Source organism: Oryctolagus cuniculus, chromosome 4 (genome assembly GCF_964237555.1).
Source record: "Oryctolagus cuniculus chromosome 4, mOryCun1.1, whole genome shotgun sequence".
In the NCBI taxonomy this organism is placed as follows: domain Eukaryota; kingdom Metazoa; phylum Chordata; class Mammalia; order Lagomorpha; family Leporidae; genus Oryctolagus; species Oryctolagus cuniculus.
The window spans coordinates 175228552-175250559 of NC_091435.1; the positions used below are offsets into that span (position 1 = coordinate 175228552).

Genomic DNA, 22008 nt, shown 5'->3' on the forward strand with positions numbered 1-22008 from the left:
GCTAGCCCTGGTTGGGGCACCGGATTCTGTCCCGGTTGCCCCTCTTCCAGGCCAGCTCTCTGCTGTGGCCCAGGAGGGCAGTGGAGGATGGCCCAAGTGCTTGGGCCCTGCACCCCATGGGAGACCAGGAGAAGCACCTGGCTCCTGGCTTTGGATCAGCGCAGCATGCCGGCTGTAGCGGCCAACTGGGGGGTGAACCAACAGAAGGAAGACCTTTCTGTCTCTCCCTCTCTCACTGTCTAACTGCCTGTCAAAAAAAAAAATAAATAAATAAAAATAAATTCCTCCCCTCATTTTATCCTCACAGCTCTAGAAGTAGGCACACTTCTCATCCTTACTTTCCAGAAGAAAAGCCCTGATACAGCTAAGTTAAATGGCCTCCTCAGGGAATCAGAACTGTGGCCGCCACCACGGTTGACTCAGACAGCACGCACTTGATGTGGAGCAAGCAGTGGGATGCCTGACACACAGAGAAGCACTTGCCTTTGACAGGCACGGGGAAGAGCTCCTGCTTTCCTGAGCCCAGGAGGAAGACAGTCCCATTGACCTACTGACCCGGTAACAAGGCCTGGGAGGGCTCTGAGTCAGACGAAGGAAATGCCAGACAAGTTCACATTTACTTACTGGGCCACGGAGTAGGATCAGGAGTGGAGCTGGGCTAGGGACACGACACCCCAGCAACATAATTATACCTCTTGCTCTCTGTGGTCAAAATGATTGACTCAGAAGGTCTTGCTTCATGCCAGTCACTTGTTTGGTTCCCCAAAAGGCCACCCGGATAAGCTTTTCCTTGGTGAATTTGCCACAGAGCTAAAGCTGGCTCACAGTGCAGTCTGTGTCAGAGGGGACTTTTCCGTCTGGAGAAATAAAATCCAGCCGTTCAACTCGTGGGAGGCCGAGGCATACGTCTACATACCAACGTGGTCATTAATAACTGGTGTCAGTCTGGCAACTGGAATGCTCCTTCCTCCCCAGTGAGGGCACAATTTTCCCCATATAAGCAATTCCAGGGAGCCGAATCAGTCATCCGCGGGTTGATTTGTGAGTGTATGCTGGGAGCTAGCGGCTGCTTGCAGCCAGGGCAGGGTGGGGTCCACTGAGTCATGTCCCACAGCAGGGCACATCTGTGTGAGCACAGTTTCATGTTGCTCTTTCCTGGACAAAGGTGGGTCACAATACCAGGAAGGCACCAAGTACCACAGCAGGTCAAACAGGGACTGGGCTTCTGAAGCCCAGAGACCAAGTCAGGAGAGTCCTCCCAGGGGGGAGTGGGGCTGCTCCCCAGGTGGAGAAGGGAGGGCAGAGTCTGCCTCTCAGATGTTGGCGAGGAAACCACAAATGAAGAAGATTCCAGCCACCCATCTCCTGGTGAGCTCGTTGGCCTCCGAGCTGCATTCCTTTGAGCTGAGCGCGAGTGGAATTTCCAGCCTAGGTAGCAGGATGGAACTTGGAACAAACAGCTCAGCAGAAAAGAACCCGAGGACAATGGGCCTGCGCTCGGCTGCTGGCTGCCAGCTCTGCAGCTCACAGAATGTTGGAGCTCAGCGGGTCTTCCTGGGGGTAACTGCTACCTTCACACTGTACCAGTTCAGAGGATCCAGGGGGGAATGCTCATGTTCAGACAAGCTGAAAGCCTGGGAAGGGTCTGAGTCCTTGTCCTCGCTCCACTTTTACACCTAGCAAGGACAAATGAAGGTCTGTTTTGCTTTAAGGATGGGAATGGTCCAGACACATTGGGGGGGGGGGGAATGCCTTCGGTGAGAACTAAAGTGTGCTGCAGAGGGGGGGTTGGGTGGTGGTGAGGGGCTGTGACAGCAGGTTCCAGGACAAGGACGGCAGGGGAGAGTGAAGAGGGGCAGCTGTTGGTTTCAGAGCCAGGGAATCAAAGAGGAAGAGACCAGCCTCACAGAGGAGAAAACAACTACAGAGACACATCCATAGACGCTGGTGTCTCTACCAGCCTCATCTGAATTTCTCATCCAGTCAAGTTCTGGGAGCATTCCGTCAGTCACACTGAAAAAGGCAGCGGGACGTTCTATTCCCGCTGTTCCTCCTCTGCATTTTCTCATGGCATGATTCCTTCAAGCGCATGATGTATAGATGGGGTCCTAAACGAAGACTGCATTCCAGTGATTTATACGTACAGCATCTCTTCTAGCTTATCAAGGAGTTGGAAGCAGGAATCACAAGTTCAACGTTGAATAAAGTGCACTGCCTTAAATGTAGCCAGATAAGTGCTTCATAGACGAGAAAGGGGAAGAAAGAGGGAGGGAGAGGAGCAGGCATTGGGCACAGCAGTCAAGACGCCCTTGGGCACCCACATTCCATATCAAAGTGCCCGGGTTTCAGTCTCAGCTTCACTCCCATACCCAGCTTCCTGCTAATGTGCAGCCCGGGAAGCAGCACAAGATGGCTCAAGTGCTCGGGTCCCTGCCACCCACACGGGAGACCTGCACTGAGTTCCAGTTCCTGGCTTTGGCCTGACATAGCTCTAGCTGTTCCAGGCACCTGGGCAATGGGTGGGAGAGCTCTGTGTCTCTGCCCTTTAAATACTTAAAAAAGAAAAATTTAAACATAAAAAGAGTAAGGAAAGAAAGGAAGAGAGGGAGGGAGGAAGTAAGGGAGGAGCGAGGAGGAGGATTAATTTGGCTTGAAAGGCAAGAGAGGGTGGTGGTGGGAGGCGCTACTGAACTTGGCCTGCATCACCAGATACGTGGTGTCACAGAAGGAAGTTACCTAGTGCTGGGGACAGTTCACATTTGGGGAATAATATCTAAGTGTGTCTTGGCCAAGGCTATGTCCCTGCTTTCCTTCTGTGACATATGCAAAACTTGGTTGTTTAACAGCAGTGGAGGTGCAGGGTAAGAAAAGACAACCTGGCCGGTGCCATGGGTCACTAGGCTAATCCTCTGCCTGCGGCGCCGGCACCCCGGGTTTTAGTCCCGGTTGGAGCACCGGATTCTGTCCCTCTTCCAGTCCAGCTCTCTGCTGTGGCCCAGGAGGGCAGTGGAGGATGGCCCAAGTGCTCGGGTCCCTGCACCTGCATGGGAGACCAGGAGGAAGCACCTGGCTCCTGGCTTCGGATCAGCGCAGCGCGCCAGCTGTAACAGCCATTTGGCCATTTGGGGGGTGAACCAATGGAAAGAAGACCTTTCTCTCTGTCTCTCCCTCTCTCACTGTCTAATTCTGCCTGTCAAAAAAAAAAAAAAAAAAAAAAAAAAGCCTTTAACAGGGAAATTGCAAAGGCAAAGACCACAGAGCTCCATTTATTGGAGCTCTAACTACCCCACAGAGCTACCACTAATTTCCTTAGTGTTCGTGACAGTTCTCTCATCAGCCCTTAAAACAGGAGTGGGGACAATTCCCTCCTGTCTACCTACTGGCTAATTAAAATTGTTGTACACTTGGAGCCCACAGTACCTCTTTCACAGTAAGCATCTGTAAAGGTGAAAGAGACGGTGGCCCAACCGGAGGGAGTTAGGTGGGAAGTTAGAAATCAGCCGTATTTGTGTACACGGGGCCTACGGAAAACAACGTTCCGGCAACAAGGAATACAGCTGCCCAATATTTTACTTTACAAAGTGCTACCCATACTCCGGTAACTTTGTTTTTTAAAGATTTATTTTTGTACTTGAAAGTCAGAGTTACAGAAAGAGGAGAGGCAGAGAGAGAGGTCTTCCACCTGATGGTTCACTCCCCAACTGGCCGCAGTGGCCGGAGCTGCACTGATCCAAAGCAGGAGCCAGGAGCTTCTTCTGGGTCTCCCACGCAGGTGCAGGGGCCCAAGGACTTGGGCCATCCTCCACTGCTTTCCCAGGCCACAGCAGAGTGGAGCAGCTGAGATGCCGGCCCTTCAGGCCAGGGCGTTAACCCGCTGCGCCACAGCGCTGGCCCCCCAATAACTAGATAGGTGGCCCCAGCACCCCCCCCCCCCGGAAAAGCTGCCCAAGAGATTCCTCCCTGCCCAGTGCCAAGGGGCTACCCTGCCTGGTAATACTGGGTAATAAAACTTTCACAGCCTTGCCCAAGGCAGGCATCCTGGGAGAATCCTCTCTGCTCACTGACAAGTGCATTGCCCAGTACAATACGGGGCAATCAAGCCCCAGGAGGAACCTCACCTACGACACCGCGGTAAGCACTGTCCAGGAGGCGGGGAGGGGGGACGCAGCTGAAAGGCTGGGCCTGCTTCCTCACAGGTCTCAGACTGGCCGCCCGGCCTGCGGGGGCCCCCAGCCCTCCGCTGAGACCCCCGCCCGGCCTGCGAGGGCCCCTCAGCCCCTGTCTCCGCTGAGACCCCCGCCCAGCCTGCGGGGGCCCCTCAGCCCCCAGCCCTCCGCTGAGACCCCCGCCCGCCTGCGAGGACACCTCAGCCCCCAGCCCTCCGCTGAGACCCCCGCCCGGCCTGCGGGGGCCCCTCAGCCCCCAGCCCTCCGCTGAGACCCCCGCCCGCCTGCGAGGACACCTCAGCCCCCAGCTGAGACCCCCGCCCGCCTGTGAGGGCCCCTCAGCCCCCAGCCCTCCGCTGAGACCCCCGCCCGGCCTGCGGGGGCCCCTCAGCCCCCAGCTGAGACCCCCGCCCGCCTGCGAGGACACCTCAGCCCTCAGCCCTCCGCTGAGACGCCGCCTGGCCTGCGGGGGCCCCTCAGCCCCCAGCCCTCCGCTGAGACCCCCGCCCAGCCTGCGGGTGCACCTCAGTCTCCAGCCCTCCGCTGAGACCCCCGCCCGGCCTGCGGGTGCACCTCAGCCCCCAGCCCTCCGCTGAGACCCCCGCCCGCCTGCGAGGACACCTCAGCCCTCAGCCCTCCGCTGAGACGCCGCCTGGCCTGCCGGGTGCGCTCTGTCCACTAAACTACGTGTACTTGCTTTCTCCAGTCTGAGCGGCTGGGCATTCTCTCACATTCCATCCGGATGCCCTGCCTCATCACACCTTGCTGACCACTCCTGTCTCACGCTTGAATTCTTTCTACAAGACGAACCCTCGCTCTATGCCACCCACCTCCGCTGACAGCACTAGAGGTGGGCAAAGGGTCGGAACCATCTTTAAACACAGCGCCTTTCGGTTTCGTCAGTTTAGACGACTGCCAGGCCCCAGCTCCCACAGGCCAGAAGACACACGTGTACGATACGCATGCGCCCGACGGGACACGCCCGCCCCTCAGGCTGAACCCCTTTAGCCAAGTCACCAATCAGGCGGCCCTCGGGGCAAAACCCTGGGCCAATGGGGAGGCTGTAGTCATCACGTACGTCACATACTTTGCATAAGCCCTCCCCGCCCCGCCCCCACGCTGGGGCCGCGCCCCGCCCGCCGCTCGGATTGTCGCCTAAGCGCCTCATCCCGGCGCCTGATTGGCTCTCTCGCAAGCCCCGCCTCCGCCTCCGCCCGCCGCCCGCCCCTCGGCCCCCCGACAGCGGCGGGCGGAGCGAGGCACGCAGGCGCGCGCGGCCTCTCTCGTCGGCAGCCCGCCCTCCCTCACTCCCCTCCCTCCCCGCCCCTCTCCCTCCTCTCCGGGCCTGCGCGCGTCCCGCGCCCGCACGCGCCGCCGCCAGCTGAGCCCTCGCGCTGCCGCCTCGGCCCGCGCGTGCCTTTCCCCGGGCTGAGGCGAAGGCGGGACCCTGCCCTGCTGCCGCGGCGCGCGGTGCCCGGGCGGCTCGGCCCGCGGACGGAGCCGCGCGCCCCGCTGCCCGCGCCTCGGCGCCCCCGCGGGGCCGGGGCGGCGCCGCGCCCGGCCGCGTGAGCGCAGAGCCGACCTCGAGCCCTAGCTCGGGGCCCCACCCATCCGGGCCGAGGCGGCCGCGGCCATGGCCGAGACGGAGGAGCGGAGCCTGGACAACTTCTTCGCCAAGAGGGACAAGAAGAAGAAGAAGGAGCGCAGCAGCCGGGCGGCCAGCGCGGCGGGCGCGGCGGGCGGCGCCGGCGGGAGCGGCGGCGCGGCGGGCGCGGCGGGCGGCGGGGCGGGCGCGGGGGCCCGGCCGGGGGACGGCGGCGCCGCGGGCGCGGGGGCCGCGGGCGCCGGCGCCGCCGCCAAGGCCGTGACGAAGGTGAGGGGCCGCAGGGCCGCGGGCCGGCGCCGGGGCGGGCGCACGCGGCCGCCGGGTGCCCGCCTCCGCCTGCCCGGGGGGCGCCGGGAGGGGGCGCGGGCCGCCGCGTGACGCGGGCGCGCTCGGCGCGGCGCGGCGCTCCGGGGCCGGGCTCCGTGCGCCCGGCGTGGCGGGCGTCGGCCGGGCCGCGGCCGCGTGGTGCGCGGCGGGGCCGGGCCGGGGTTCCGGCGGCGCGCTGCGGGGCCGAGAGCAAGCAGCGGGCCCGGGAGCGCCCTGCCCGCCGAGGAGGGCGGCGGGGCCCGCGCGGGGCAGGGGGCCCGGGACGCGCCCGCTGGTCGCGGCCGGCTGGCTCGTGGCTGTGTGTGGGAGCTGTGGTTCAGCCAGTGGCGTTTCTTCTCGCAGGATGAAGACGAGTGGAAAGAGTTTGAGCAGAAGGAGGTGGACTACAGCGGCCTCCGAGTCCAGGCGATGCAGATAAGGTGAGGGGTCGTGGCCGATCGCGGACAGGGAGGGTGCACGTTCCGTCCGTCTGGGCGCTGGGCGGCCTCGCTCGCAAGTTCACTGCCGGCTCTCAGGTCCCCAGCGCCCTGGCCCGCTGCCCTTCCGGTCAGGCCCGCCACGTGAGATGGTTGCGGTGGGTCTTGGCATTCCAGATCCTCTTCTCTCCGTGCTGGGAGTTGGACGTGGTTCTTTTTGTTTCCAATGAAATTGCTCTAAGCAAGTTCATGGGTGTTTTTGTCATTGGAGTGGAGGGTTCTTCCTGAGCAGTGCAGCCTGCGTGTGTTCTCACAGTGAAACCCGCAGGTGTACCCCCCCCCACCAGGTGGAGAAACCCACATCTGGTGCACGGCAGGACCCCCCCCCCCCCAGCACAGCAGCCATCCCAGCACTGGAGCTGAGTTTACAGTCCTAGAGCTTACCTGTGCTAGTTAAGAAAACAGTACATTTTTAAAAAAATCGGGCTGGTTTGGAGGATTTGAGATTAAGGACACGTTTTGTCAGGTCCAGTCTGGCGGTAGCTTTTAAATTGAGGTTGAAGACCGTAGTTTGCTCAGTTTGTGTGCAGATGGCGGTGGATATGTGGTTCCCTTGTTTCAGGATTGGAAAGGAGAATGCATGCGCTCAAGAAGCGGCCTCCAGCTTGGGGTTTGCAGTTTGTAAATGCCAGTCACGCTGTGGCATGGCGGAAGAAGTAAATTTCTTAACCGAAAACTGCCCTTTGACCTTTCTAGTGCCAGTATTTGTGGCTTTAAATAATTTCATTGGAAACCAGGGCTGCTGTTTTGATTTTTTTTGAGCACTTGTGGCAGCTTGGGCGTGAATGCCCTGGTGGTTATTCCATGAATAAGTGAGACCCGGTTGACAGTGGGAACTGTTAGGCGGCGTGGCGTCTCCACTGAGGTCCCTTTGTAGCAGTGTGAGGACCAATGCCTGGCGCGGGGTGTGGTTCCCTCCAGTTGCAGGTGGCTTTCAGGAGGTGTTGAGGTGGGCAGCCCTGGTTTCCTTGTGCGGGGCTGAGACCGCTGGGCTCGAGGCGCTGCCTGTGGTGTGACCCGTGCTGGTCTCAGCCTGCGCTTCCTCTCGGCCTGACTGCGGCTGCTTGCACACTTGGGGACAGGAGCAGTAACTGCTGTGTTTGCTCTAACTTCCTGGACAGGAGTAGCACTGCATGAAGGGAGAAGCTTTGCAGTTCGCGGAGTTAGAAGTTAGCTTTGTTAGGTTCTGGAGAATGTTTCAATGGGAGCAGTACTTTTCTGTCATTTAGTAGCAATCCCGTTGCCACATCAGGGCCCTTTTAGTCTTGATGCCAGTGGGCTGCTCCTGGGGAGGTGAAGTTCCTTAAACAGCTCGCATGCTTCGCCCGCCGGTCAGAGCCGCGAGTCTCGGCCGCCGTGAGCGCTTCGGTCCTGCGTGGCCTGAGGTGGCCAGTTTTGATAGGTGCCTTTCTCTGTTGCCAGCACCTGGTCGTCCCCTCACCAGGCCACCCGGCAGCTCCTGTACCATTGCTGTTCTCAGGAATCTGCTTTCGTGGGTCCACCGTAAACCACTGTGTAAGGGAACTTAACAACTGCTGGGAAAGGCTGTGGATGAGAAACCGTCTGCACTGAATCCGAACAGGAGAATTTTCACCTGATGTGTACTCAGGATCCTTGTAAACATCGCATCCCTTATTCCTGACAGTAAATTCAGAGTGGGAGTTCCCCAGGGAAAGCCATGTTGGTTCGTAGACGTGGGAAGTAGGCTACTCACAGAAATGGAATGGAATTAATTGTGTTGCAGAATCATGTTCTTTGGGGAAAAGACAAACCCGGGTTTATACTTTACTTCTGCCGCTTTAATTCCATGTGGCCTCAGATGAGCGATTTCACTTGAGAATTTGAGTTCTCAAAGCAAAATTGAGACTACTCAGGATTGTTTAGGGTTTCTTTGAACAGGATGTTTGTAAAATACAAAGTACTTTGTAGAAAATAAACATGTTCAGCTTGGCATCAGCAAAACCATACAAACGAAGTAATTTCTAGCTTAGCCTTAAATGTTGGTAGACAGATCTTGAATAGTTGTCTGTGACTGTGTCTTTTTTAGTGTATGTAAGAGGGTGCTCTCCTCACTGGTTCACTCCCCAACTGCCTGCTTGGACTTGGCCAGATTCAGGAGCCAGGAGCTCAGTCTGTGGGTGACTGAACCCAGTAACGTGAAACCACTGCCTCCCAGGGTCTGCACGGGTGGGAAGCTGGAGTCAAAAGCCAGAGCCAAGTATCCACCCCAAGTATTCCAGTAGGGGAAGAAGGTATAAACCCTTAGACACCTGCTCTAATTGTCGTATTTTCCCTCTGAGAAATGTAGCCTGGCCTGCTCTGTGGCACAAGCGAAAAGAAGATTTGTAGTGGAGTTAAAATATTTTGAAGTTCTCAACAGTAGTCTTAAGTTTTCTTGCAATTTTTTGCTTTGAAAGATTACAGCCTTGGAAAAGTTCAAAGGTTAATAAACACACACCATTCGTATCTTGCAGTCTGTGCCACGTGTGCTTTCTCTCCTCCATGTGCTAAGAGTTCCTGCAGATACTGTACATTGTGCGAGTTCTTGACACTTATCCTTACACTAGGTTAGCGTGCTGGGTCTTTGCAGATGAGTGTACCTTGGAAAGGGGAGAATAATTTCAGTAGCAGCAAATACTGCATTACGGTCCTGTCTCATGTTTACCAACTAATTCAAGATTTAAGTACCATGAATATGTGAAATTTTGCGTCTCAATAGATCTTACTTAAGGTCATGTCATTATAGACAAGCTCATGAGAGGGAAACCATTGGTGTTGATAAAGGGGCCTGCCATTTGCTTCTTACATCTTTAAAATGAAGTTTTGGGAGAAAATTAGAAGTAGTTCATTTAATTTGTGAGGTTAAAAATGTTATGTTTCAATCAAGAATTGAGGTCTTCATGCCCAGTGGTTTTCTGAGAACCTTCTTGAGAAATCAACTTACTAGGTAGAGCTGGTTAAGTTGTACGTACTTCCAGAAGAAATTACTTTAAGTACAAGCTAGATTGATTTGTAGCACGTGTTCGGGTCGTCTGTGTGAGGTGTGATGCTGGCTTGAGGGATGTGACGTGTTCTGCAGGAGCACCAGTGGATGGTTCCAGACGTGCAGTGTGCTGTGGACACAGACGTGAGATGTACCACGAGGGGCCTGGGGTAGATTGCGAGGGTGAATCTCAGTGACATGCTAAGCTTCGAGGTCAGCCGCAATTCTTGAGGCTGTTTTTATCCTCCTTTCTGTTCTGACAGTGTCCCCGTCACAGGGCCAGGCCTGTGGAGAGGCCCAGCATTCCCACAGACACTGTCAAGTCTGGATTTTGTTTTGTTGCTTCTCCATAGTATGGAGAACAGGGGGTTGGGGACTGGGCTGGTGATTCTCCGGTTCTGTCCCTTGAGATAGGGAGATGCTGTCTCCTTCTAAGTGTTCTTTATAAGTACACTGTGTAGGGGTGTGGGTCCTGACCAGCCTAATCAGAGGAAATGAATTTCCCAAGTCTCAGAATAGAGCACTGTTGTACAGTTACGTCTGGGGCTGTCGGGAGGACAGGAGGAAACAGGTAGGGGGAAAGAGGATGGGCTGGGAGTCAGGGAGGCACATCTGCTACTTTGTAGCCCTGGAAAAGGTACTTCAGGTCCGGGTGCCAGTTCCGCCTTCTCTGAGGCCTGCGTGCTGTGAGGAGATGTGTAGTAAGTGTCCTTTTCTACATCATTGATCCTTCCAGCTCCGCCCTATCAGTAGTGCCTTTTACAGATCAATGTGTGTAAGAGCATACCTCGAATTTGTTTTTTTTGAGAGGTAGAGGGGGAGCACAGTCTCACTTGCTGATTGACTCTAAACTGCTTCACTGGAGCCAGGAACATGGAGTCGGTCAGATCAGTCAGGTGTCCTGTGTGATGGCAGGAAGCCACCACCTGCTGCCTCCGAGGGTCTGCGATATCAGAAACTGGACCCAGGAGCCGAACAGGGACGTGAACCCAGGCACTCTGACTTGGGTGGTGGACTCACCTGGCATCTTACCCCCTGGGCCCTGGCGTAAGACAGCGTAGTTGGAGTTGTGGTGATGAACTGATGGTGGCATTGTAGTGTCTAAAAACGCAGATGTTAGCTATTGTGACTCAGCCTGATTTTCTTCTGTAGGAATAAATGTGTGCAATGTGTGTTTTCTGGCTTTGGTATTTAGAAAGTTGACTTTTTTATAAACATACTTATGTGTTTTTTTAAGCTATTTAACATGTAAAAAATTGTACAAATGTTTTAAATTAGGTTCCTATCTTTACTTTTCTTTTAAACTATGTCGTCGGGTAAGTGTTTGTATATGGTCCCTGTAACTCCACTTTGACCCTAAGCCGGAAGGTTTTCCTTGTCTGGTTTTGCGCAGCATGGTAGTTTTTAGGAAAGTGGACATTGCGTTCAGCAGGACTGACTGTCCGGTGGAGAATTTGAAAGCGCAGTGCCGGGGTGGTGGGGGCAGCGGGCTCAGCTGCTGCTTGGGCTGCCATGCTGCTGGAGTGTCAGCTGGGGTCCTGGTTGCTCTGCCTTTGATTCGGCTTGCTGGGTGCGGGGGCTGCGTTCCTTCCCACCCCAGGGAGACCCAGGTGTATTTCTGGCTGCTGGCTTCCACCTGACCCAGCCTGGCTGTTGCAGCTACACCTCCTGAACTAGCGACCATGAAAATGGAGCGGGCTATGCAAATCATTTCTGCCCTGCCTTTCGTACTGCGGCATTTAGGCAAGACTGTTAGCATCCCTGGCTTCAGTTCTTTCAGTCCCGAAATTGTATCTGATATTTCAAGAATTGCAAGAGCCCAAAATACTAAATTTTCTTAGGCTTTATGGTATCGATTTTCAACCCTTTTCATTAAACAAATTATGCTTATTTTTAGAAGCTTAGAGTCTACATGAATTTTTAAATTTATGGTGGTTTTTTTCATTTCTGTATTTGTCTCTGAAGGCAGGGAGGTGGTCCCAGGTCTAATAAAGGAAAGTACTCTTGGTTAAGATGTTGTCAGTAGTTGTGTTAGGTAGCTTTTTTTAATATAGAGCAAATACCTGAGAGGAGCTACTTCAGAAGGAAGGAGGTTATTTCCATCCACAGTTTTGGAGGTCCACAATCCAAGACGGAGCACGCCCACTAGTGTGGACTTTGAGGGCACGGTGGCTGACAGGACGCCTGCAGACAGGGTCTGGAGGACGGACAGGAAGCCAAGCCATCCTGGTGCAACCACTCCAACCTAATCACTTTCCAAGGCCTACCTTCAGGCACCACAGTTGGATCCTGTTCCAGTCTTTTTTTTTTTTTTTTTTTTTTTATATAAAGATGTATTTATATGTTTGAAGGGGTTACACAGAGAAGGAGAGGTAGAGAGAAAGAGGTAGAGAGAAATTGGTCACTCCCCAACTTGCCGCAATGGCCAGAGCTGTGTGGATTTGAAGCCAGGAGCTTCTTCCAGGTCTCCCATGCGGGTACAGGGGCCCAAGGGCTGGCCATCTTCCACTGTTTCCCAGGCCACAGCTGAGAGCTAGACCGGAAGTAGAGTAGCCAGGACTCTAACCTGCACCTATAAAGATTTATTTATTTATTTGAAAGTCAGAGTTACAGAGAGACAGAGGCAGAGAGAGAGGTTCCCATCAGCTGGTTTTACCTCCCAAATGGCCACAATGGCCACAACTGGACCGATCCGAAGTCAGGAGCAGGGGGCTGCTTCTGGGTCTTCCATGTGAGTGCAGGGCTAAGCACTTGGGCCGTGTTCTGCTTTCCCAGGCCACAGCAGAGAGCTGGATTGGAAGTGGAGCTGCCAGGACTCAAACTGGCGCCCATATGCAGGCAGTGGCTTTACCCACTATGCCACAGCGCCAGCCCTGGGTTTTTTCTTAAGGTACTTTTAGAGGATTTGGAAAAAATACAAAAACAGTTTAAGAATTACCCATAGTCCTTTCTGCTTGGGTAATCAAGTGTTAAAGGTTTTTTGTTTTTCTGTTGAAGATGGCTTATTGCAAACTAATGATTTGAGTTTTGATATCAGTCACCGAATATTAATACAGTTTTGAGGAAAATACTTTTTAGAATCTGTGCATAGACATGAACAGCTTTGATCTGGTCTCTTGGTGAGTTAACAGCTCTTTTGTATTGGAATGGCCATCTGAAGGCTGTCATGGTGTGGTGTGTGAGAGGACATACGTGCCCCATCACACGGTAATGGGCTGCTGGCATAGCTTTCCAAGTGGGCTTACAAACCAGTGCCTGGGGACTGTGCTGGTGTTTGTGTAGCTGATAGACTCCTGGGTAAATCCTGTCTTCTGTGTCTTATTTGGTCATGTTTTGGACTTAACAAGCTACATAAAACAGGGTTATAACGTTTGGTAGTTTTTAAAATCTACTTAACAAATGTTTTCATGTTTGTTTTTCCCAAACAAAAACCGTATTTCCCCCATTGTAACAGTGGCACATGTATGTGCTATTTAATGATAATAAAATGAACGGTCACCAGTGCTGAACAGTGTGCACCAGAAAACTAGGCTAGATGTCTGCTAACTTGGGTGATGGAAGAGGAAACTGAGGCATGGAAAAGCTAGATGCTGGCCTCAGTGTCCTGGCTGATGAGTAGCAAAGCCTCGATTTGAACCCAGCAGCCTGGCTTTAGAATCTGCTCCTAACTCCTTGCTTCACAAAGAAATTAAAGTCATACATTGTAGCTACTTCTGTAAAACATTTTCAAAAATTTTTCTAGATGTATTTTTATCAGGTGTATATGAGGGGGCTTCAAAAAAGTCAGGGAAAATGTGCTTTCTTTTTTCCATTCTCCATAACTTTTTTTTTTTTTTTAATTCAAGATAGAGCTTCCATCTGCTGGTTCACTCCCCAAATATCTGCAACAACTGGGCCAGGCCAAAGCCAGGAGACTGGCCCTCAATCTAGTCTCCCACACAGGTGGCATGGACCCAAGTAAACTTGACCTATCACCTGCTGCCTCCCAGGGTGCATTGGCAGGAAGTTGGGGTCGGAAGTGGAGGCTGGATTGGAATCCATGTGCTCTAATATTGGTGGGTGTCCCTGGTGGCTCGTTGCTACTCTCCAGATGCCACCACCCCCTGCCAGCAAACTTCATGGAGGCTTCACGTAGCTGCTGTAGTAGTGAGTTGCGGTTTATATGACATGAATATTATTTCCGTTTTAAATGACTGCGTAGGATTCAGTTAGGTAATGAGAAAGAAAACAGGGCTCGTTTGGCCAGATTCCTCATCCTTTTCCACCTCCGGAAGTGCTTTATTTACGTAAGACCTTGTATAAATGCAGGTTGAAGATGGAAGTTTCCTGGCTGCCACCTTGGCCTCAATTCGGGAATCGCCAGTGGTTGGGAGGCAGTCCATATGATGGTGCCACTGTCTTTGAAATTGCTTTCCAATTTCATCGAGCTGTGCAGGACGAATCTTGTTTGACTAGAAACAGAAGGGGAACACCCTTACACGTCCTGCAGGAGCCAGGATATACCCAAGGTCCAGAGTCAGGGTGGGTCATCTGCACGTTGTTGGCTCTGATCATGGCTCAGAAACCTAATGGAGACAGTGTCTAAAAGAACGGAGGCCCAAGGACAGAGCTCTGAAAAACAGCTGCTGTTACAGACAGAACGAAATGGTGGTCAGGATGGGGAAGGAGAGGAGGAACCCGAAGGTCTGTTACAAATCACCACTGTCAAGAAAAATTAACTCGGGAGGCAGGTTAGGAGCCTCTGCCAGGGATATACTCAGTAAGGTCAGAATTGCAAAAAGGAAGTTTGACTTAGTAATAACTACAGTACTGAAATCCCTGGGTCAGAGATAGGTGTACTTGGTAATTTATATAAAGTAATAAAGAGTAATCTAGCCCGAGAAATAATCATTTACTTTAGATTCTAACTCCAGTTTAATAACACCCTCACACCTCAGATAGCCCTGGAGTGGTGTGTTAGCAGTGAGAGAACCTTGCATTTGTTTTTTTTTAAGGATCTTGCATTTGTAGTACCTGGCAAGCCAAAGACTGCGTTCTTGTTCCCTTTCTTTAAACGTGTGTCTGGTGCGAGAGTACAGCTGTCTGTTGCCTGTGTCAGAGAAGAGCCGTTAGCGCCGGTGCCGGTGCCGGGCAGACTTGTTTCCTTGTGCCGGGATAGAAAACCAAACTTGGAGCATTTACAGCTGCAGGGTCACCGTGGAGAACTGTTCAGGCTTCAGAAAGCTTTCTGTTGCTCCCCACAGGTGTTCACTGTAAATAGTTGGGAATTGTGCTTTTTTATTTACCGCTTTATTTGTAAAGCAGTGACAGATCTCTGATCTACTGATTCACTCCCCCGAGTGGCCGAAGCGGCTGGAACCGGGTCAGACTGAAGCTGGAAGCCTGGAGCTCTAGGTCTCCCACGTGGGTGGCAGGGACCCAAGCACCTGGGCCATCTTCTGCCTTCGCAGGCCCATTGATTAGCAGGAGTCTGGATCGGAGGTGGAGCGTGCAGGGCTGGAGCTGGCGTCACCTGGGGATGTGCCGTGTGCTCTGCGTTTCCCCCTGCCCGTCCTCCTCCTCCTGCGCTGGAATAGCCAGGCAGATCATCACATGGCACATCTGTGTCTCAGAAGGTTTCTGAATCTGAGAGCGTGAAATGGTTTGTAAAAGTGGAGGTGATCAGACCTTTCTTGGAGCCCGGAGATCCTCTTTCACAGCAGGTCTAGTGGAACCCTCCGTGTGCGCGTGGGGTCTGTTCTTCTCTTCCCTCTCTTTCCACAAGGGAGGATTCAGGCTTTGAAGAGGTTGAGTGACTTCTCCAGGGCCACACGGTAGGAGGACTGACAGTTCTGGTGCCTCTAATTAAGTTCATTGTTTGCTTTTCCAAAAGTGAGAAGGAAGAAGATGACAATGAAAAGAGAGAAGATCCAGGTGATCACTGGGAGGAAGGCGGCGGTGGCGGAGGTGGCACGGAGAAGTCTTCAGGTCCCTGGAACAAAGCCGCTCCAGCACAAGCGCCCCCCGCTCCGGGAGTTGGTAAGCTGACGTTTTGCGTTCGGGAGGATGTCTGGTTTCTGTGCAGTTTCACAGGCGGGCAGCCTCCCAGCAGCTCCTCCGTTCCTGCAGGGGACTGTGTGCGGCTCCGTAAAGACTCGGCGCTTACATGAGCGGGACTTGGGAGCTTAGCGGCGCCCTCTGGGCTGCTAGGAGTCAGGCGCGTGAAGCTGTCAGCATCAGGGTCGGTTTTAATTTCCACCTAAATATTCATTTATTACAATGGGGGATGGTGAAGTTACTTACTGGACTCCAGGATACGCTTCATTTAAGACTCTCAGTAGTGATTTCCAAGGGTTGGGTGCAGCTCCAGAAGCGCTCCTTCATGGGAGAGGGAGTTCTTAGAGCCTTGATCTGCTGGCGCTGCTCTGACGGCTGTCTCGCGTGGGCTTGTCGCGTCCTGTTTGTCACGTCTTGCAGCAGAGATTCTCGTCAGGGCTGATGTTACTGCTCTTGGGGATGAAAAGTGTTAGATCTTAAACATGGCTTGGAGGCCAGGGCACAGACACGGCCCACATGATTTCTGTGGGATTAAACATTTCATCAGATAGAGGGCGGTTGGGGCTGGCGAAAAGAAAGTTTGAGAGCCACTGTTATTTTGTTCAGAAAAGTGTTACAGACTGAAATCACCTGCAGTCTTACAGATGACAGATGGCTGTATGTTAACATTTTTGCACCCTTTCTAACTTTTTGCTCTACATGTGTGTTTTAACTGCATCTGTCTGTGGTCCTCCTCCTCAGGTCTTTGGACCCCTCATCAGTGTTTGACACTTGGTCATGCCCTCGGGCACGATTTGGTCTTGGCTTCCCGCCAGCACAGTCTCCCGGGCCTGCAGTGCCGGGCCGCTCTGGGTGTGGTGCCCGCTTGTGCCTTCTCGCCCTTCTCAGCGTGTGGCAGCCTCGCGCACGTGGATGTTTGTGGCTCTGAGGTCGAGCCCCAGCCTGGCGTCTCACTCAGCGCCGGCCGGGCTCTCCACCCGCCACTGCTCTGTCTCAGTGCTGTTCTCTCCATCTCCGGGCCGCGGACCTGGGTCTCTGTCTTGTTGGTTGCACATCTCGGTTTTATCTGTCAGTAGGCTCTGTTTTCACTGTTGCAGTGAATTCAGCCTGTTTGTACCTGTTCTCCTCAGGTACATTGCTGCCCCCATCCTCACCCCCGGTTTGAGCTGTTCCTGGCTCTTGGGTGCATTACTGACTGAGGAAAATATGTACATAACGTAACGCTGTTGAATCCTGTTGGAAATGGTGGGGCAAGGTAGGGAAAGTTGGAAGGCTGTACCCAAATGTTAGCTGTGGTGGAAGACTTTGGAATTGCTTAGTTGCTTAATTTTTTCCCTATTTTACCTACATTTTCTAAGGTAAAAAGGGGGAAGAACTGTAAAATCCACTGATGATGTAAAGATGAAATAGTTAAGCATGTCATTATTTTTTATCTATCACCTTTAGAATTTTGAATCAGTACTATACAGGCATTTCATCTATTAAATAATTTCTTTATATGTGTCATTGTATTTAATCAACCATCCGGGTAAAGAAATAGTTACTACTAGGTAAACTGAGGAATCAGTTGGGTGCTGTTCTGAAAGTCAGCCTTGGCGGGGCCGTCTCCCAAGTCTAGCAGATTCCTCTCGCGCGGGGACTTGGCTCACTGAGCTTCTTTGCGAAAATGATCGAGACTGCACGTGGAGGAGGAGCTAGAGCGCCTCCCTAGGGAAGAGCGTCCAGACAGCAAGGCGGCCCTGAGACCCTCAGACCACGTGTGCAGTTCAGTGTTGGGCAGGAGTAGCAGACTGATGCCAGACCTTGGATTCAGTTTCTCTAAAGGGTTAACATTTTTAGTTACAGAAACTCCAGAACCAGCGACGACTAGTGGTGTGTATAGGCCACCTGGGGCCAGGCTAACCACAACCAGGAAGACGCCACAAGGGCCACCGGAGATATACAGTGACACACAGTTCCCGTCCCTGCAGTCCACTGCCAAGCATGTAGAAAGCCGGAAGTAAGTGCTGTCATGGCTGCGTGTTGGGACCTCTGTGCTTTGGCCAAGGGCTGGGCTGTTGTTAGGAAATGAAAACTCACTTTTGGGACAGCTGCTCATTGGGAAAGCCTGGGCCGTCGGCCGGAAGCCAGGGTGGGATTCTGGGTGTCTGGGAGGACAGGCTCTGCAGACGGCGGAGCCTCCTCCCTGGGTTCTGTGGCAGTGACTGCGTCTCTGTAAGATGCTTTGTGAGTGTATTACCAGCTCCAGTCCTTAGGATCTGGAAACTGGAAATGAAAGAGCAGCACTGTCCTGTGTTCCCAGTTCATGTGAACAGATAGGATGGTGGCATTTGTAAATCTGATATTAAAATCGTCTTATTTCATCAGCTATTCAAAGTGAACTGCTATCTGGAGTTATGGTCACGTACGGTGCAGACACGTTTTATGTAGGGCTTGAGTCTTTAAAAGAACGTAAAACGGGAAAGAAATGTAAAGGACAGCAGTGGGGATGCTTTTTTGAGAGGCTTTTAAGCCAATCCCAGCCTTTGGGCTGGAATTTAAACCTGCACTTGGACTTGCCCCTGCTCTGTCCTGCAGAGGGTGTGCGGGACGTGGGAGGCGCTCGCCTCTCTGTCTGGTGGTTCCCACAGAGCAATGCCTGGCGCTTCGCCTGAGAGAAATCTTGCTCAGCTCCTATGCAGGTGCAGTGTCTGCTACTTGCTAACAGTGAGGCTGAGTCTTAGGGGGAACGTCTCACAGCCCTCGACTCCGACTGCTCTTCCAGGCGGTGCAGTCAACTGCCCAGTGGAGGACGGGACCTTAGAGCTCTGCACACAATTCCCCTTTCTGTTCAGTTGAAGTTAAACACGATTTGATAGGCTTCTACTTACCAGTTTCTCCTTACTGTCTCCCCAAGATTCTTCTCAGGGGTGCTTTTTTCTTTCCTCTCTTTTTTTTTTTTTGGCAAGGGAGAATATTTTCAAAAAACCCCTAATGAAGAAATATTACTGATTACATTTCTTTTCCCTTAGGGATAAAGAAATGGAGAAGAGCTTTGAAGTAGTAAGACACAAACATAGAGGTAGAGATGAGGCTTCAAAACACCAGGCCCTTAAACTTGAGCTAGGCAACCCGTATGCTGTGCTTGAAGCTCAGAGAAGCAGCCACACACAGTGCAATTAAGGGGTGGTCTTGGCTGACCCTTCTGAGGGAACCAGACCACAGCCGACCGCCATGAGCAGCATCCGTCACCTGATCTGCTGGACCTGCAGCGCCCGGCCCTGGTGCCCTCTGGAAGTTCAAGTGCCACCGCTGCTCTTTGTGTTGGATTTAGGGGGGTTTTCGTTGTCGCATAAACGTGTGAGCTAGGTTCAGGCGTACTCTTCCGTAATTACTCTGCAAACCCAAACCCGCAGCTAGTGGTCATTCCAAAATCTTTTTATGTTCAGATACTGAGCCTTCGTCAGGGTTGACTACCTCAGATTTGCTGCCCTCATGTGGACTCCATGTGGATCGCAACTTCTGGATGAGAAGGTCACAGCTCTTGGGTGTTGATGTGAACATGAAACCAGCCCTGCTGGACTCCTATCAGAAATCCTGCAGAGAGTCAGCCGCCTGGGTTCTGATCTGCTGTAAAAGATGAAGATTTAAGTGACCTTAGTTACCCTGGCCTTGCCCCACCCATAGGAAAGACTCTGTAGTAGGCTGTGGCCACGTGCACTTCCTGGAACATGCCTCTCAAAGACCTGCTGTGTAGGTAGTGCTTCATCATGGAAACTTGGTAACCACAACTACCAACCAGACTTGGGTCCACAACATGGGACAGGGGGTGAGGGTGGGAATAATCTCGTTTCTTTTAGTAACTTTTTTATTTGCATAGTGCTTTTCTGGTGTTCCACATGAAGGCCTTTTTTGCTTCGACTTGGAATAAGTTCTTTGAGAGAGCTTGTTGCTTGGTTAAGTAAATAACCTGCAGTGCGCGTTAGACTGTGACATGTGTCGTGATTTGGCAGTCCCTAGAGTGGAGCCCAGTCGCCTGTGTGACGCAGCGGGTGCTGGAGGCTGTCTTCAGGTGCTGCTGCAGCCGCCTCTAACCAGGCCTGAGTGGCCCTGCACACTGCTGGCAGAGTGTGGCTTCTGCCCAGCAGGGGAGCCACTGAGCTGTCCTTACACCTTGAAAGCGACAGGAGCAAAGCCTCACCTACGACCCGTGTACGTTTCACGAATCTTCCTGATCTCTGGTAAGAAACCCTTACGTACCTCTGCCCAGATTTGTAAGGCATTGGGCACCCTCCAGATGCAGTGATTGTCCCAGTGGTTCCATTATCCACCTTTCGGTGCGTCTGTGTTCATTTTGAGAGGGTGCTGTAGCACTTCTGTTTTAACAATTACAGCTTAAGACATCCAGTAGTTTTTAGTCCTTGACAGGGACTAGAGGAAGCTACCCAGGATTACTGAAGTTTCTTTCCACCGAATGAGATAGTCTGGCCACTTCCTGGTTTCGATCATTGGTTCAAGAGGAATATTTCAAAGTGCTGTGTGACCATTTGATGCAGTCTGGGTTTCTCTATAGTAAGTCCTTTCGCTGAGTGCAGGAGTTTCAGACTTGCTGATGACGAGTGAAGCAAATGGGTGAATGAAACTGCTAGAGTGGGAGCGCGGCCTCACCGGAGTCCAGGCTTGCAGCGTCAGTGCAGGAGGGGACTCCTAGAGAGGCTACAGGAGCTCCTGCCGGGACCGTCCGGCCAGCCACTCTGGGCAGAAAGCTGCTGTGTTCTGAGGTTGCGGCGCACCTGCCTCCCCGCGTGTGTGGGTGAGGAGCTGAGCCAGCCACAGTGGCTTGGGTAAGGAAACCGGAAACGAGGAATTCTTGGCTACACGGAGGACATCCTTTGGGAACCAAAAAGCTTAAATAATCTCTTGGACTCGAGCCACATATCTTCCCTGAGATGTATGCATTTTTTTCCAGCAACATTTTGTTGGGGGATTCTGATTGAGAATGAACTGATGAATATGTGGAGGTTTTATTTACTGTGTTAGAAATACAAAGACCTGCAGCAGATTTAAATTCCAACTCGTTATAAATTTTTAAAGGATTGTGAATTTATCAAAATGCTCATGAATCAGGTTTTCATTACTGTATGGTTGGGTGGATGAGGCTGTCCATGGTACCATTTCTTTGGATTCTCAGGCATGGTTTCACAGTGCAAGAACTCTGTAACATTAACAAATTCAATAAAAAGTACACACATGAATTGTGGAATGTGGTTTTTATTGTCCACCTCGCCCGTGCCTTGGGGACGGTAAACCAGCTTGAGCCTCCTTGGGAGAGGGTGGCGCTGGGCTCGTTTCCAGAATGTGCTGCATGTGCCCCAAGTTGTGGAGTGACTTGCCTGCGGAGCGGGGTGTCGTCTGTCTTGGGAAAGCACTGATGACATGGGCTTTTGTCCTTGTGATACGAAATTTCGTTACTTTAAATCAGGGAGTTTGTCCCTTAGAAGCGTACACACTTCTCAATGGAACAGCATGTTTTAATTTCAGGATTTAGTTTGGATTGTGGTCTCTAAATTTCTAAAGTAAACTTCAATTCCTGATAGTGGAGTTAAAATGCCTGATGGACAGTTTTTACTTTTGTACTTGAATTTCTTCCTTGACATACCCTTTGCAAACTAGGACATACAGAAACTTACCTCCCCCGCCCCAGGGCAGGCACGCAGCCTGGCGGCTAAGACGCCTGCCTCCTACTTGGGAGTGCCTGGGCCTGGCCAGCTTCCTGTAACGCAGCCCTGGGAGGCAGGGGTGATGGCTGCAATAGTTGGGGTCCTTCCACCCACACGGAGGGGCTAGACTGAGTTCCCAGCTCCTCTCATTCTCTGTTCTGGATTGTTCTTGGTTTGAAAGGCAGAGAGCTTCTGTCTGCTTGTTCACTCCCCACATGCCTACACCAGGCAGAGCTGGACCAGGTCGAAGCCAGGAACCAGGAACTGGGTCGGAAGTGGGAGTCGAGCTGGGGCTGCAGGCAGAGGCTTAACCCCCTGGGCTGCGGTGTTCGCCCCAGAAGAGTGGTTGGTAAGGCAGCCCAAGGAAGAACCAGAATTCTAAATGACGATAAAATGACAAGATGGGTAGAACCTGTCCATTTGAAACACCCCAGAATCTGAGGTGAGCCCCGAGATGAGCAGGGGAGCTCTGTGAGGACCAGCAGCCTGGGAGCCCTCGACTGTGTGTGTGCCCTGGAGGCTTGAGCGCAGGTAGCAGACAGGAAGAGTGACTTGGAACACTGGCCGCAGGGGCCCGCGTCGGGCCACAGCAGGTTAAGCTGCCACCTGGGGTGCCCCTTTGAGTCTGGCTGCTCCACTTTCCAAGCACTTGGGCCCCTGCCACCCACGTGGGAGATGAGATGGAGTTCCTGCCTTTGGCCTGGCCCAGGCCTGT

The 22008-nt window shown here is 52.8% G+C and overlaps 2 protein-coding genes across 5 annotated transcripts in view; one reads left to right on the forward strand and one right to left on the reverse strand.

The window, feature by feature from the left end:
* SCN11A (sodium voltage-gated channel alpha subunit 11) overlaps nucleotides 1-4408 on the reverse strand; it is a 238289-nt gene extending 233881 nt beyond the window's left edge. Inside the window, exon 1 of the mRNA XM_070073066.1 lies at nucleotides 625-4408. The gene's annotated coding sequence lies outside the window, so the exon portion shown is untranslated. The remainder of the gene's footprint in view (nucleotides 1-624) is intronic.
* CDV3 (CDV3 homolog) lies at nucleotides 4075-20828 on the forward strand. Of its 4 annotated transcripts, XM_070073064.1 has the most exons (6): nucleotides 5464-5895; nucleotides 6013-6039; nucleotides 6442-6518; nucleotides 15431-15576; nucleotides 17434-17593; nucleotides 18606-20828. In XM_070073064.1, the coding sequence occupies exons 1-6, from the start codon at nucleotides 5800-5802 to the stop codon at nucleotides 18754-18756; spliced, it is 657 nt and encodes a 218-aa protein (XP_069929165.1). In that variant the 5' UTR covers nucleotides 5464-5799; the 3' UTR covers nucleotides 18757-20828. The 4 variants fall into 4 exon arrangements, with proteins under 4 accessions (XP_069929166.1, XP_051691533.1, XP_051691531.1 ...); XM_070073065.1 differs by lacking the exons at nucleotides 5464-5895; nucleotides 6013-6039 and adding an exon at nucleotides 4075-4131; XM_051835573.2 differs by having other exon boundaries at nucleotides 5419-6039; nucleotides 19023-20828.
* The last annotated feature ends 1180 nt before the right edge of the window (nucleotides 20829-22008 follow it).